The sequence below is a fragment of the Gigantopelta aegis genome, chromosome 10 (genome assembly GCF_016097555.1).
Source record: "Gigantopelta aegis isolate Gae_Host chromosome 10, Gae_host_genome, whole genome shotgun sequence".
Taxonomy (NCBI): domain Eukaryota; kingdom Metazoa; phylum Mollusca; class Gastropoda; order Neomphalida; family Peltospiridae; genus Gigantopelta; species Gigantopelta aegis.
Window position 1 is genome coordinate 35,037,939 of NC_054708.1, and position 18,236 is coordinate 35,056,174.

Sequence of the window (18,236 nt, forward strand, 5' to 3'; positions counted from 1 at the left end):
AGCATTGAATATGAAAGGATTGTTTTGATTAGAGAAACAAATGCAATTCTGCATTTGTATTGTGTGATGAAAGCTGATTATTTTGGTTTTCATTTTGCTTTGCTGTGTTGCTTATTAAAGCAGAACATTATTATTAAGTCTGTTGTACATAGTTTTCCAATTGATTACCAACAATTATCCTTGTTTTCTCAGGATGCTCCAAAGAGAGAGCTGAATGTGGATTGTTCGTCTTGTCAGTTGCCTCTGCCTCCAGTGGATAAATATGATAGATGTGTTGATAGACCTGCCCCGACACAACAGCATTCAAAACAACTATCGGCACTGCCAAACCCTTTCACTGATGTGCCTGGCAGGGCATATGTCGACAAAAGAACCTTTTCAGGAAAAAGGTTCACCATTGTAATCAGTGCGATTATACAACATTCTACACTACCAATCTGTCGCGGCACAAGAGGAAACATTCAGGAAACTTCATTCAATGCCCCTTGTGTCCAAGGCTGTCTTGCGATCAGTATGAGCATGCCTGCCACATGAAAGGACATACTGGACAGTTGTGTTGTGGTGTTTGTGGAAAAATCTATGGATCTCGTCAAGGACTCCACTTACATAAGATAACATACAAACACTGAATATATACCGACTTGCAAAATACTGCTAAATGTGCATTTACTGTGGTCTGTATTTTGTAAATGTTAGACTGGTCTGGCTTTGTTCTTCTTTTACTAGATAAACCCTGATATAACTAAATATTTGTTTTCAGTGAGATAAGCTTTTCCAGCTTTTTTTTTCAAGTTATTATATTTTTTTTTACAAAGTACTAAGTGACTAATTTTTGTGTTCAGTTTATTTGTCTTTGTAATATACAGTATGTGGAGATGTCCTGTCAATCGGTTTGACTGCCAACAAGAAGGAATAAATATTGTTTAAAACCAACAGTTTTAAAATGTTTCTATTCAGATCTGGTTACCATTCAGTAATTTTGAGATGTAATAGTGTTTTTTTTTTAACAACACCACTACAGCACATTGATTAATAATCATTGGCTATTGGATGTCAAACGTTTGGTAATTGGGGCATGTAGTCTTCAGAGGAAAATCGGCTAAAAATTTTCATTGGTAGCATGGGATCTTTTTTATGCACTTTTCCCTAGAGACAAGACTGCACATACCATGGCCTCTGATATACCAGAAATGGGGCACTGGTTGAAATGGGAAAAACCCAGTTGGAGAATGGGCCAACTGAGTCGATTTGATCTTTTGAAACAAGCACCTCAGGTGAGCTTCTACCAACAGCTAGAATATAGTATTAATAGACATGATACATATATTGTATTTTTACCATAAACGTGAATTGTAACTGTCTGGCTGCAGTGAAGTGCTACTATGGCACTTCTGTTGAACTTAGCATTGTTGTTTAGCTTTTGATGTGACCTGTGTTCAGTAGGTTAAACAACATGCAGATCTGTGACTAAGACATTCTCATTGTTTTCAGCAGACTACCGGTCTACCAAACATGGAGTTTAAAACACATCACCTGTCACTACCAAAGAATTTGATTCACCAACTGGGTGGACACTTTGGTGGAAAAAAGCGTTCAGTGGCCCCAAAAGTTCACCTATGTGATCAGTGCGACTACAAAACATCCTACAAGACCAATCTTGCACGACACAGAAGCAGCCATTTGGGAATTTCTTTCCATTGTCCTTTCTGTCCAAAGCAATCTAAGGATAAATATGAACATGCCTATCATTTAAAAGGTCATGCCGGCCAGCTGATGTGTCATACGTGTGGAAAGAAGTACTACTCTCTTCCAGGATTAAATCACCACAAGCGTACATACAACCATTAGCAATCTATTGACAGTGAACATATAATAAAGACATATTCTGTTGGACAACATGGAGATTCTTTTGAAGTTACCTACATGTTGCTTGTTACTTGTATTCTCAAATGCTTTATGAAGACTGGTCAGTAGTGTAAATCCACTGAATGACTGACTGACTGAACTGAAAAATATACATGCACATGTGCACACATATACACACAAAATAATGGAAAAGGGCTATTTTAATTTTGAAAAGCACAACGTATTGATAAAACTAGTATTGAGAAAACCTACACCCAGCAAACAAATATTCATTGAAGAGAAGAATTAAATTGATATGAACAGTCTTAGATATAATTAATCAATTTATTATAAACATACATACATTCATTTTATGGAACATTTTTGCATTATCTACAGGTGTTTGCTCATGAGAATATTTCTGAATGTGATCGAGCCCCAAAATGACATTTAAACACTGCTTTCTAACCTAAATTGATTAATGACTCCATAATGGATGTATTTTACATTGGTTTACTTCTTTCAAGACTGGAAAAACTTGTAAATAGTACAGGCAGCAAACCAAAGATAGAGATAATAAGAGTGGCCTGGGTCATGATCTTGTGAAATCCATTGTTCTTGTACATGTAAAACTATATATATATATATATATATATATATATATATGGAATGTCTATTTTTAGAAATATGTTGAGCTTTCTTCCATTTTAATATTATAGAACACTTCTCAAATCCAATTCTACTATGGAAAATTAAATTAGTATTTTATTTTTTTTTCATTATCTTCTTCAGAATACCAGTGTACAACATAGGGCTTATTGCATCAAGTCAGCAACAAAGGATGCCAGTCCATTTGACACTAGCTATTTTAAGAGTCCAAAAAAAATAATGAAATGTGATCAGTGTGACTATACGACTCTGTACTTGACCAACTTGAAAAGACACAGGAGTGCACACTTTGGAGAGTTTTTCCCTTGCAGTTTGTGCCAGAAGGTCCTGAAGGACAAGTATGAGCTGAGGTCTCACTTGAAAGGACATGCTGGATTGCTGACTTGCAGCACTTGTGGAAAACAGTATACCTCACTGAGTGGACTCAATGGGCACAAGCGAACTTACAAACACGTTTAAAAGAAGTTGACATGAAGTGCACTTTAATAAAAAAGTGTTTGATATTTTAAAAAAAATTCTATTATTTTATATTTTTAATTAATCAACAGCCTATGTCTATGTTGAATGTCCTATGGTTTGCAACATTAAACCCAACTTCGGATATGCTCCAAACTGGTTACGGTATGATGTACTGATTTAATATATGTTTAAAAATAATTCACTCATAGCCACTGTTACGAGTAGTAAATCCATAGCAAAATATACTTGAATAACAAAATTCTGTATTTCTCATGTATACATATATCTGGCTGAGATTATTGTTGTCAGAGAAACGGTTAACACATAAATGCCTGTTTTGTTGGACTTTTTGAAAAACTGATTTGTACTGAATGAATGCTTTTTAAAAAAATTTTTTATTCCACATTGAATTTACACTTGTGTTTAATGAAGCTGGACATGCAGTTATTTATAACAAATAACAGATTTCAAGAACCTAACCAATATTAATTGGTTTCATTGTTTGATTTTCATCCATGAATGACTTTGGCTGAGCTAAACATTAGCTGGATGTTTGGCCTACAGTAATCGTAGTACAAACTCTTAAAAAGTGTATCATTATCTTCACAGGAACACAGACTGCAAGGTTTCTCTGACCAGAAGAGTGTGCAGTATTCTACGCACACAATTATTCCAGAACATTGGAAAAAAAGTGCAAGGATAGAAAGGTGGACAAAGAAAGTTCATAAATGTGAAGACTGCAGTTACCAAACATTTCGCTTGTCCAACTATCAGGACCACAGAAGAAAACACACAGGAGATCTGATAAATTGTCACCTTTGTCCCAAACAGTTCTCCAACAAGTCTAACTATACCAGCCATATGAAGGGTCACGCTGGTCTCATTAAGTGTTCAATCTGTGGCAAGCAGTACACCACACTGGGAGGCTTGATTGCCCATCGCAAGCTTTACAAAGATCAACCACATTATGACACTAGTAAAGTGATTGTCAGACATCTCAAAGAAAATCATTGATGTGTTGATTAGGATTACTGTAGTAATGAATGTAGTTTAATTATTGAAGTCTGGTTTTATCTTGTTCATTCCAGTGTTTTGTGGAAGGATAGGGTTTGGGGTTATTGAACTCCAGAGATGTAAGGACAGCCATTCAATTAATAGGACAAGAATGCAGAACCTGTCCCAGTGCTTATACAACAGTATAGTCTAGTCTTGAGATTGAAGAGTTAAGTGAAGTTTACTCCATTCAAATACAACGTAGCATGTACATGTAGTTAAAGTGTGGAGACTTTGTTAAAGTCTTGCATTTGAACTTTACATTTTATATTAATTATAAGCTTGGGTCTGCTGTAAAAAAACGTTTATGATTGTGTTAGTGTTCACTGGTAGGAATTTGAGAATGAGGTGTGAATGACAAGTGTGGATTGCTACTATATTGCCAGTTACAAAATTAATAACCCTTTCAAAGATTTTTGAAAAAGTGGCCTATGAATTATAAAAACTTCACTGTAACCCAGGCCAAAGATCCCCCAGGTTGAATTGACAAACTAAGTAGACCTGAACTTGTTTGTTATCACTTTTATTAGATGGAAAAATAATCACAGTTATCTGAATAGATTAGTAATATCAAAAAAAAAGAAGGAAAAATGGCTCGCTAAAATATGTCGTCCTTATTTCTGCAGGACAGAGCTTTCCCTGTTTCTCCTGGTTCGAGGACTTTGCAATCTGATACAGCAGCATGGACGGACACTCAATCTGCTTCATGGCCGCAGAAGAAAGTCTATTACTGTGAGGACTGCAGCTACCAAACATACCGTTCATCCAACTATTACGACCACAGGAGAAGGCACACTGGCAATTATTATAAATGTAGCATCTGTCCTTGCCAGTTCTCAAATAGCTCAAACTACAGAAATCACATGAAAGGTCATGCAGGATTGTTGAAATGTACAGCCTGCAACAAGATATATTCATCACTAGCTGGTCTTATTAACCATAAGAAGACTCATAAATGTGGTTGATAGCAAACAAAGAGTCCAATTTGTGACATTGCATACACTTATTTATTAACCACAAGAAGAATCATACACATGGTTGATAGCAACTCAGACTATTTCATTGAAAACAGATCTGTAACAAACAAACCATTTCAAACTAATATATTTTATATTGTTGGACTTGGGGGGAAAAAATAAGCATTTTGTTTGCATGGAGTATTTTTCTCTCAAATGTGTTATTAGTTTAATCATTGGAAAGAAAAAGAATATATATTTCAACTGGTATTTGAAAGTAATTTGGACATTTGGTTGAATGTTGATTAGTTGAGGTGTATAATGTTTGTTATATTGTTTTTACACATTAATCAAGTTAGTATTTTTGAGTTCCAATCCTTGTCTTGTGATGTGTGCTTGTGTGAGCTTATTAAGTGATGAGTAGAACCTATGTAGTATGGAATGGTAGAAGACAAATCATTAGAGCATTAATTTACCTGGTGGCAGTTTTTTAAGACTATGTCATCCTTGTCTCCACAGGAGCACACACTCCCTGTTTTTGGGGAAGGGAGGCGGATGGGTTGTGATGTCAGAGACGGTGATGTGAGTCCTGCAGAGCAACCTAACATGCCTCATGTGAGGAGCAAACACTATAAGTGTGAAGACTGTCATTACTATACCAACCACTTGTCAAATTTCCGGGACCACCGCAGGATACACACTGGAGACTACATCAGATGTGAGCTTTGTCCCAGTCAGTTTGCTGCCAAATCCAACTATGTGAACCACATGAAAGCTCATACCGGGCAGCTCATATGTCCAGTCTGTGACCACAAATATTTCTCAGTGGGTGGACTACTCAGCCATCAGAAACGCAATAAGCACTATCTGAGATGATCTGTATATAGAGGCAATGATTTTCAGTGGCAGTTTTCAAAGGATTGCCATTGTAAAAACTATTTCTTTATTATGTCAGCTTACTGATTGTGATTTCTGATGTTTTACGATTTCTTTTGTATTCAAATGACTACATTGTCACTTTTTTAGCACACACAAAAGGTGTAATGTTATGGTTAATAATAAACCTTTAGTTTATTTCCTTAACTGCTTGCAGTTAACTATCTACAGATTACTTTTGAGTAAAAAACTGTTTGAATGTTTTTATTAATAAACTCAACAAAATTAATTAAAGGCCAGTAGATATTTTCGGCATTTTTCTTTTAAAATACACTAAAATACTATATTGCTTCTTCTATTAATCATGTGCATTTTTAGTATTTTTTCTAAATGCATGAAAAACCTGCCAGGTATAATGTGCATTTTAGTATTTTTCATAAATGCATTGTAAAACAGTGTCAAAAGATTTTTGAGTGCATTACAGATCAGATTTCACTAAAATAATGTCGAGAAATCGTCTGATCAAAAGTTGTTAAAATAATATCACACTAGCATTGAAGTAGCAAAAGGTCTACTGGCCCTTATTTAATTTTGTTGAGTATATACTATTTAAATAGCAACATATCCCAAGTATTTATGACTGATGAAATTTGTGCTAATGTAATCTGAGCAACGCGTCTGTATTGGTACATCACCAGGTGTGTCAGCCTATTATTGATTTTATAGTACGATTAACATTCATACCAGGCCAGTATTGTGTTGACAGACCCAAAAATCAATGAATATAGTTTGGAGATTAATTATATCATCATCTTAGTTCTGTGGTTTATAGATTCTTGTTTTAAATTCAAAAGGGTTGTGTTTACTATATAGGTACATTTAATGTACAAACATTGTAATGTCATAACACATTAATTATTGAAATGTTACAGTAGTAATGATTCATGTATAAGTAGCAAATCTGAATCCTGTAAAAATTGTCCATTCTGAATATTACACATAAAGTGTAATTTATACAAAGACTTATGTTGTATTTTATCTTATCAGTTACAATAAAAGTGTTTTATTGTTGTACTTGTTGGTTCTTCTTGGCCAGAATGAGAGGGAATGAATAGATAGAAGGTTGGACATGTTTAAAATATTAACAACATTTTAACAACACAAGTCAGAACATAAAAGTGGACCCAACCAATCCAAAAGTGATGCTGATGCTTATATTAGATTACAATTTAATTGGTTCTACTTACCCCACTAGTTAGTCATTTATATTGTTATGTACAAATGAAACAGTTTAGCTCAATCTAGCTAAAGTATTTGGTTAATATTAATGTTTTGTCATTGAAACTTTAAAGAAGCAGCTTACACTCTTTAGTCTTAGAACCTCAATTTTTTTTTATTAGCAATGGAATTTGGTGACAAATTAATGAACATCTTCTTATTGCATTTTACATAATGGAAACTGAATGTCACCTAAGACCTTGCTAAAATGTAACCTCATTATCTCTGCAGGACCTGAGTTTCCCTGCTTCCCATGGTGTGAAGACACTGCAATTTGACAGCAGACCAAGCACTTCCTCTGTTTTTGAGACCCACTCCACTGTGGGGGAACAGAAGAGAAAATATCAGTGTACAGTTTGTAAATACCAAACACAGTTCTTATCAAATTTCAAAGATCACCAAAGAATACACACAAAAGATTTCCTCAAATGCCCTCATTGCCCAAGAGAATTTGCCGGAAAATCAAATTACATGAATCATATAAAGGCACATGCTGGGTTGCTTAAATGTCCTGTTTGTGGCAAGATTTATTCATCATTGCCAGGACTTGCTCGACACCGGAAGGTTCACAAAACCTGTTATGTGAAACAATATTAACAGTGACACATATTTGGGATCTACATATTTATCATCGAATATCAGCCTTCACCTTGAAGATCATTCTCCTGAAATGGTGCTAGGCAAGCCAAGCAATCACATGGCGAGTCGGCAAGAGAGTGAATTCCAGACTAATCTAGAATTGAAGAATGATTTCTCCCTTCCAAGGAGAAACGTGAGAAATTTTATAAGAATAGGCAAAGTGAACTTTTATTGGTACATTTAATAATATATGTAGCTGTAAATTCATGTTTGCAGCATTTGTGAAAATAAGACGTGTTACTTGTCACACCTCATGGATCATAAGAGAACACACACTGGAGACCACATCAAATGTCACCCTGTGTCCAACAGGTTGCTGGCAGGCCCCTTTAAAGCTGACAAGTTTGGTATGTGTTCATATTTTCAGAAAACATGTATATTGTTTGTACATGAATGTTATTAAATATCCTTTTTGGAGAAAGGTATTTTGAGAAAACCAACTAACAAAAATTCATGCTGGTGGTTATTGCCTGGGTGTAGTCTATTGATGTGACATAACAAACGTATCTTTTTAAGAATAGTATTTCAAAGTTGTAATAAACTATTTAAATATTTAGTGAAAGTTTTTTTGTTGGGATGTGAAAATAAACAAACTTTTTGTCCAGTACATTTTACAGTGATGACAAGAATCGGAAGCATTCAAATCGGCACTTGAAGCATATAGATAGAGTACTCAGAGGGTTTGAAAATTCTGGGAACTTACTTCTTGATACACCTTCCATTATTATAAAATAGACTGTTGTCATCTACAGTTCCAGTAGCCCTGAATCTGGTTGGGATCTGTGGGAATCAATGAGAACTAATCATGATCCATGGCTCACACTGGAAATAATTTGGTATGCGCTAATTTTTAAGATGTGGAGCATTTTCTTGGAATATTACTTAAACTGTTGTATTAATTGCATGTGCAAAATGTTATTGGCCAAATATGTTGTATACAGCCAGTCTAGGCAGTTAGATGACTAATAGTAATATTGAGCCCTGCAGTTGTTTCTGACTGAAGAATTGACTAAAATCTATGTCATTATCTCTACAGGACACACATTGCCCTGATTTGAGGAACCTGCAAGCTGATAGCAGAGCAGGCAGTTCCTCCTTTGTTGAGCGACCACACACTCCAATGAGACAAAGAAAAATGTATGTTTGCAGCGTTTGTGAATATAAGACGTGTTACTTGTCACACTTCATGGATCATAAGAGGACCCACACTGGAGACCACATCAAATGTCACCTGTGTCCAAGAACATTTGCTGGCAGGTCGAATTATTCAAGCCACATGAAGGCTCATGCTGGACTCCTTGTGTGTACCATCTGTGGTAAAGGATATTCATCCAGGATTGGTCTTATTCGACATCAAGGGACCCATAATATCCACGGTTAAAAGTCTTTACAATTCTGAATAGCTTTTCAATTCCAAGATGACTGGATAAGTAATCACTGCATATACCATGTAGTACCTCCAGATTTCCAGAGAATTACAGTTTAGCATTGCTCAAACACTGTTTCAGTCTTTCATCTTTGATGTTATTTTCAACTTTGTAATACTTTTTAATTTTTAATTCTAAACTGAACATTATTACAAATCGATTAGATTGTTCAATCTCCTAATTAGCAGGATAAATACATGTCAGATAAATAGAGAATAATCAGTTATTGTCTTAAGATATTAAATTTATTCTATGAATGTTAGAATGGTGAATGCTGTGAGGCTCTGCCGAGCAGCATTTACCATTCAACCTGACCAGGATAAAGCCAATATCTTAAGACAGGTACTGGTTATTTTATTCATCCTGCAATTCTATTTCATTTGAAATATTAATCAAATTAACTGTTGAAACTTCATTACACAACTGTACCGTTATCTAAGGTAGTTGGCTCACACACGTTGAATGCCTTATTACCTACAATATCTATACAAAAAAACTAAATAGTTATAAAATAACAATTTAGTTCTTATTACAAAAAAATAGACTTCAAAACTATTTAAAAAAAATTAAAACTGTCAACTGGAAATGAAATAATATGTAACATTTAACAATACACCATTCCTCTGCTGATCATAACTACGAAAAGTAATTCTGTCCCCCAAATTAGTTTTTTGGTCAGTGACCAAAAATATAGAAATTTATCTAGTCATCATATCTTGCCACTATATATAGTGACTAAGATAATTGGTTATTAATTTTTTTTTTTAATGTGCACTGAAATGTCTGAGGAGATGCAGTCTTGACAAATTTTCTAAAAAGCCACTGTTAGTTTGTACATTTCAGTGGCCCACCAAGCTAAACCACTAGCCCAAATTCCTAACAAATTATATATTGAAAACAATGTGTGCTAAAAACTAATTTCATACAATTTTTAAAGTATTGTTTTAAAAAAAAAACAAAAAAAAAACACAACTATATATATATATTTTTGTTAAATATTTTTTTAATTTAAATTTAAATTTTATTTTTGTTCACAATTGTACATATTATTTTTAAATAATAAAAATAATTTTCACATACTAAGTAAGTAATGTTGTTTGTGAATTGGAAAAAAGAGTCATTGTTGTGAAATCTTGTTCAATAGTGAACCTCTGAAACCTTTGTGTTTTTGTGGGCTTTTATTTATTTAACACTGACCCATTGAGCTACTGGGTGTGCATTTACTTGATTTGAAAAAACACTAGCTCTGAATGTCAGGTTAGCAGATTCGTCGAACTCTGAGGGAATCATGTTTTTGCTGTTTTACACATCATTAGTAGAGTAAAATAAGGAACTTAAAACGCTACTTTTTAAGAGATCTGGAGCTGAAGTGAATTTGTAATTAAAAATAAAATGAGAATGGTGCATGGTGTATTTTAAGACTGACTAATAAAAATAGCTGTTTGTCTAAATTTTGTTTCAAGTACTTAAAACCTAATTCTTCTTCTTCATCTTCAGTGTTTGATTGGTTGTATTATATCCTTTGTCCCGTGAGAGTCACAAAAAGGGCTGTCGGGCAGAGCCCCACAGCTTGGCATTCATCGTAGTACTCGTAAGCCAGATGTGTTGCTAATTAAAAATGTGAAAAAAGTAATGAACGTTTGAACAGTGTACATGTTGTATTCATTTTATCAGATATGACCACATGTGTACTAACAATTTAAATAAAAATACAGTTGTTATGTTTTTACTATGATATATATAGTGCATGGTAATACATACAGATCAGTGTGGTGCATGCTAGTGAATACAATCTTGTGCTGTACTTAAGTTACAATGTGATAACAAAGAACATGCATGCAACAAATTATTTAATATTACTGAGATGATGAATTCTCCACTTTAGGAGAGGGCCTTGTAAGTTTGCAGACCTGTGCCCAAATCTTTTGTTGTTTGTTCAGTGTGAATGTTTTCAAACAATACCGCACTGGAAGAAGTGGCAGAAATTGCTAAAGTATGTCATCCTTTTCTCTGCAGCATGCATCTCCCCCTGCGTCCATTGAATCAGAGACATTACATCATGGAGTGAGCAGTTTGTCATGTGTTTTACAAACAACCAGTGCCTCAGGACTGCAGAATAAAAGATATCAGTGTGATGCTTGTCCATACCAAACAGATCGAGTGTCTGATTTCATGGATCACAAGCGAATTCATTCTGGGGACTATATCAAATGTAACCTATGTCCAAGGCAGTTTGCTGGTCGATCGAATTACAACAATCATATGAAGGCACATCTTGGATTATTGAAATGTTTGTTTTGTGGGAAGAAATATGCCTCCTTTTGTGGCCTTGCTCGTCACAAGAAGAACTGTTGTAAATCTGCTAACACAGAGAAATAAGTGAAGTTGTAGATGTTAGATTTAAAACTTGTTTTTATTGTCTTGCCGTATGAAAATTTACGTTTGTCCTGTTTATTTTCTTAGAAAATAAAGTGAAATTATTTCCATGTTTTAATTTTTGTCATTTTGTTGCAATTTCATCTGTAAAACAAGTGCCTCGCTGGTTCTAATTAAACAGCTTTGATTTATGAGGAAAGTGTACAAAAGACTGTTTGCTGCTAGTTAATCAAGAGTATCATTATGTGGCAGTACATTTTACTGTTAAAAGGCAAAAGTTCTATATTATATCACTTTGTGAAAATTTGCCATCTGCCTGATCATTAATTCATCTTATGTCCTGTAACTCACATAATAACTTAAAAACCTTAATATACTATGGTTTGGCAATTACAGAGGTTTACCAACATCTTCAGACCAATATAACTGTTTGCCACACCATTAAAAAAAAAAAAAATACTATATTTGCATATTGGTTGTGTTAAAGCCATGTATAAAGTATGTATTATAGCTGCATTTTAATTATGAAATGAAATGAGTTTGGAAAAGTCTGCTAAGATATGCCCTTATTTCTACAGGACACAAGCTACCAATCAGCTTCCTCTGTGACGAAAGTGCATCATGGTAGAGGAGTAAACCGTTCTTCTCGGTCTCAATTTGAAACATCTGCTGGTCTGAAAAGGAAAATAATTCAGTGTGAATTTTGTACATACCAAACACAGAAGATGTCACATTACAAAGATCACAAGAGAATTCATACCCATGATTACCTTAAATGTCATCTTTGTCCAAGGGAATTTGCAAGCAGCTCACATTATGGGAACCATATGAAGGCTCATGCTGGGTTGTTAAAGTGTAAGATCTGTGGAAAACTCTATTCTTCTTGGTCTGGCCTTAATCACCACAAAAAGCTGCATCAGGCTGGGAAATTAGATTAATGGTGCTGCATTAATTCACTTGACATTCAGAAGTCTTAAAACAACTTAAGATCTTATTCCTAAAGCTTATGCGTTGAAGTGATAATCATGCCTCAGAAAATTGCGAGGATGATCGTTTTGTTCGTGCAGTAAATATAAGACAATTTTTATGGAAATCATAGGTTACAAAAAATGGAACTTGATACCTCAATTTATTTTTGCGTGGCTGTTTCTCATTCCAGCCAGTATATCAAAGGCAGTGGTATGTGCTATCCTGTCTGGGATGGTGCATATAAAAAATCCCTTTCTACTAATGGAAAAATGTAGCAGGTTTCCTCTAAGACTTTTTGTCAAATTTACCAAATGCTTGACAACCAGTAGCTGATGATTAATAAATCAATGTGCCCTAGTGGTGTCATTAAACCAAACAAACTTTAATTTTATTTTTGCGTAACCTGTAAGTGGGTTCAATTCTCAGAGGCCAGAGTAATGACATTGGCAAAGTCATTGAATTAAAATGGAGAAATGTTTTCCAACATCCAGTTATTTGTGCACAGTCTGAAGACAACAACCATTAATAATTACAAAAATATACCTATAGACAAGAACGAGACCAAATGATGTTTTGACAACAACATGAGTGCCCCCATGAATGTCTGGTGTTCCTTCTATTGTTTAGATGATATAGACAGAGACAGACAGATATGTTATCATAGTATACTGGGTTTGGAGAAGACATTTAATTTAACATTGTTAACTTCGATAATTTTATTCAAGGACGGTAATCAGAATTGTATTGGTTGGGCAATGGGACTCAAAATTGCACTTGAGGACGACATTATTAAATGGTATCAGGTGGTTTGCAAATGTACTCTTCTTTTAAACAGTTGTACATTTGTGGATATAGCTGACATAAAATGATTAAGGAGTATTGCAGGATAGATACGTTTTACCGAAACTGTACCTATATGTTATGAGACAAAAGTAGTGAAACTTTGTATATATTGCTGTCAGTATATATGAGCTAGTTGAAATGGTCATATTGCTATTTGTTATCGGCACTAAGTCACACTTTGAATAAAATCCAGCTTTGTGCAGATTAACATTGATCATAGTTGTCTTGTAATTTTTTAATTTTTTTATATACGGTAGATAGCTGAACCCCCATCATGAGACGAGCAATTGCTAAAATAATTTCTCCTTATCTCCACAGGACATGAATGTCTCAGATTGCCATCAGTTGAAGAAAGTGCAATTCCATAGAACTCAAAACTCACCCGCACTTGAAACGGCTTCTACCACTGTGCGGAAGAAAAAAATATATAATTGTCAGGACTGTAATTACCAGACTTGTTACTTACAAAATTTTCAGGATCACAAGAGAATACATACAGCCGATTACATCAAATGTCCATTATGTCCAAGACAGTTTGCAGGCAAATCAAACTACACAAACCACTTGAAAGGACATGCAGGATTGCTGAAGTGTTTAACATGTGGCAAGATCTATTCATCTCTGGGTGGACTTAATCACCACCGGAAGAATAATAAATGTGGGCAATTTATGTAGTTTTAAAAGCAAAGTCGGCTGGTTATATGAATATTAAAGTCAAAAAAGTGTACTTCACATTCAGGTACTGACCTCTGGATTCACATTCAGTTCTCAAAGTAAGTTTTAACAGCTCATGGAGCGGAGAAATGCCACTATATCAACTAGAAACTAACAATTAAAATTTGTGCACTCAAAATATGTTCTGGACATCCAGATAATTCAGGTTTCTCTCAGGACAGCACAGTATATAATGAAGTTAAAGTGATGAAAGTACTGAATTAACACAAAGGTCATGGTTGATATCTTGACTACATGCTGATTTCATCGGAAGTGTTTGCAGATACTATCACTAACTGAAGTTCTCTTCTCATTGTAAACTTCAATAAGAATGACTGGTGTTCACTTGTCACTTTTTATTTGGTTTCATTAAATGTTTCAACTTAATATACTTTACTGCAGATGCTGGCACATTGTAATGAAATGATAACATGGATATGTAGTAGTAGTGTTTTGGGGTTAACACATTGAATCGTTTGAAAAAAGTTAGTTTGTTTGTTTAATGACACCACTAAAGCACATTGATTTATTAATCATCAACTATTGGATGTCAAACATTTAGTAATTTTGACTTGTAGCCTTCAGAGAAAACCCGCTACATTTTTCAAACAACAGCAAAGGATGTTTTTTATGCACCATCCCATGATCCTGTGACAAAAGCATCTCAGGCAAGCGCATTACTGACTGAGCTAGATTCTGCACCGTGAATCATTTAGGTTGACATCTTACTGAAGATGCAAACATGGTAACCAGGTGTGGGTGGAATGTGGTGCAGTGGTAAACTGCTTGGATGAGGTTCAGTGAGTCATAGGAGTTATTGCCATTGATGGTCTCTTCAGGATATTCAAAATCCCAACCAATATATCAAACACCATGCTACTTGCTGTCCTGTATATAGATGCTATATAGCATATTTTTTAGTGGCAGCAGATTTCCTCATTATTTAGGCCATGTATCAGCATAATCATTTGTTAGGCAATTTATATCCTTGGTTTAAAAATATTGAAATATAGTTAAACATTCCTTTGTTTTGCTACCATTGTATTCTAAAAATTCATTTCAACTCTTTACAGATTAAAAACAAAAGGCTTATTTTATTCAGAATCACTACAACCTATGACCTTGTGCATTTTTCAAACAGATTGAATGGATGGGGTTCACTCAGTGCAAATGTCAATACAGTGAATAGTTGAACATTCTCTTACTATCTGAGTATTATGTGCTGGATTAGTTCAGGGAAATGTTTTTACAAGTGGCATACATCTGTACTTTGAAAGCATTTATACATACTTGCCACACAAGTGCTATTTGTTATTGTTAGCTGTTAAAAACATTCTAGTTGGATGGTGACAATTAAATATTGCACATGGGAAAGGAAATGATGTGCTGTTTTGATGTTATTCAATTGTTGCTCAAATGAAACAATTCATAATTTTTACGTTAAATCCTTTAACTTTCGTCGTGCTGTCTATAATCATGACTACCAACTAAATGGTGAAGTTCATTGTAGCATATTGTTCACCTACTAATATTAAACGGATTATTCTTTTAATAAATTGTTTCTTTTTCAACATTTTTGTCTGTTGTATATATATATGAGTGTGTTCTTCTGAATATGTTCCATTATAATTTCTAATGATCTAATTGGTCTCCAGAATTGTATTATTATGGTTAAGATGAGTAAGAAAAGAAGAAAAATGCTACTGTCACATAAATATTTGACCATAAAACGACAGCTCTGTTAGCGTTTATCTCTGGATGGAATAAAACATTTTCTTATAATGATGACAGGCCAATTGGAAAAGTGGTTAAGCCATCACAATGAAACTGGTAGGTCCTGGGTTCAGATGACTACTGACTCCCATCCAAAATGAGTTTTAGTAGCTCAGTAGGGAGGTATAAGGCCACTGCATGGGCATCTCTCTAACTACTAAAACAAACATTTAATCCAGTTACACGATGAGCATGTGTGTGTGTACATAAAACATTACTCTGGCGACATTGTTGCATCTTAAGATGTTAGACATCAGATTAGTTTGAGGTACACAGTTAAAATATGTTTTGGTGTGAAGTGCATTTAACTTGATTTACGTGTTTGGAATACATCCTATAGGTTTTATAATGTGCCTCCTTATCTTCACAGGACACAAGGCAACATGCTCCCTGTGAATGGAAGGAGATGCCAATTGATAGAGGTATAAGCATTCCACCATCTTTTGTACCACAGAAAATGCCTCCTGGTCACAGGAAGATTCACAAATGTGAATACTGCCCTTACCAGTCTCCAAACCTGTCCAATTTCAAGGATCACAGGAGAAGACACACTGGTGATTACTTCAAGTGTAACCTGTGTGCAAAGCGCTTCCCCAGCAAAGCCAACTACATCAACCACATGAAGGGACATGCCGGTCTGCTCAAGTGCGTGCCATGTAGCAAGACCTACTCCACCCTGGGTGGTCTCATTGCACATCAGAAACGTAACAAATGTCTGCCTCTTCAATTTAACTCTTAAATGTGAGACTCTAAATTTGAGTTGAGGCTAGGGTGTGAGATGTCCAGTTAAGTAATGATTCCTAGGCCGGCAGATACTGCTTTGAACTAAAATCAGGATTTGCTTATATGTATTTGACCAAAATATGATTTGATGGTTGTGAATTCATAATCAATCCATCTTGTAAGACTGTTTATTCAGGTCCAACAATGGCCAAGTGTTTTGGTGACCACATGGACTGACCTCAAGGCACAACTTGAAGACTTTAAGAGTCGGAGTTATTAAGACAGATTGTTTTCTATCTGGAATACATGGAGTTTGTCTCAGATGAGAATTGGCAGAACTGTTTCACAAGTGAATTGCTTCCTTGCTGTTTTACTAATTAAATGTTTTTGGTCTTGGTGTTGTTCATCATTTTACCTTGTTTGACACTCAGTAGCCATTGCTTGTACACATATGTCATTAAATATTAATTAATAAAATTTTCTTTGAATTGCTTGCAACATTCTTTAACACAGAAAATGAGTTGGGGAATGAATGTTGATGTATTAATGGGATTTGTATTAGTGTGACTGAAGAATTTAACATGTTTTTAAAATTATAATATCAAGTAAACATCTCAAAATAAATGTACTTACACATATGTTTGAGACCGAGTTGTTTTTACTTTCGGTATAAGTAATCATGTGAAGGATTAATTGATAATTATTACCCATATGGGCTAAAATATTCAGGGTAATATTTTTTCAATAATTGTACAGTGTGCAGATTACTTCTTCAAACACTGCTTAGTTGGCTTAAAATGATGACGTTTGGTTTGTTGTTAGCTATGGGCGGAAATTCACTGTCATTCATTGAATGTTTCTATTCATTAGTCAGATAACACATACGTTGTACAATCTACAGAAATGTACAGGAAAATTTTGACGTAGTTGTTTCAAAACATGAAATGGAATTTTTATACACAGAGGCAACATAGAAAAATAATGGTTTTTTTAATAAAATCAGTTATATTATTTTGTACTGTCAACATTTGGTTGTAAAAAGAACACTGTTGTGCTGTGATGTCATGTAAGGCATGTACGATTATATGTCATGTTGTAGATGGCAGAGAAATTTTTATATTTAAAAAACCCAGTTAAAAGTGACAATGGATAATAAAGAGAATAAGAACTCACTATGAGGTATTAAAAATTATCTGTCCCACGTGAATGAATGTTGTAAAATTCTCGCCAAAGGTGCAGGCTTACAACATTTATTCACTCAGAACAGATAATTTGTTAATCTTTATAGCTCGTTAGTTATTCTCTAAGTAATCTGTCAGTGGCATGTACTGTTTTACCTGAATATGGAAACCCAACTTGGATCATGATTGTTCTCATCATCACTGACAACATTTTACATACAGAGTATATACCATTTGGAAGATATTGACACACATCATTGATTTGTACTCAAAAATTGTTTTACAAGTGTAAAAACAAAGACATTACTATTAAAACTTGCACAAATGTGTGAATAGTGATTCATGTATGACATTACCATGTATGAATGCTTGCACATATTTCTAAACTAGATCCTCCTTATCTCTGCAGGATGCACCCATCCCTGCTTTCCGTGATTGGACTCAAATGCAATTAG

The 18,236-nt window shown here is 34.6% G+C and overlaps 2 protein-coding genes across 4 annotated transcripts in view; both read left to right on the forward strand.

Moving 5' to 3' along the window:
- LOC121383256 (zinc finger protein 652-B-like) overlaps positions 1-18,236 on the forward strand; it is a 104,126-nt gene that overhangs the window by 19,508 nt on the left and 66,382 nt on the right. The window lies entirely within an intron of this gene.
- Positions 7,738-11,388, forward strand: LOC121383257 (histone-lysine N-methyltransferase PRDM9-like). The gene is made up of 3 exons (XM_041513162.1): positions 7,738-8,122; positions 8,812-9,151; positions 11,219-11,388. The coding sequence occupies exons 1-3, from the start codon at positions 7,982-7,984 to the stop codon at positions 11,242-11,244; spliced, it is 507 nt and encodes a 168-aa protein (XP_041369096.1). The 5' UTR covers positions 7,738-7,981; the 3' UTR covers positions 11,245-11,388.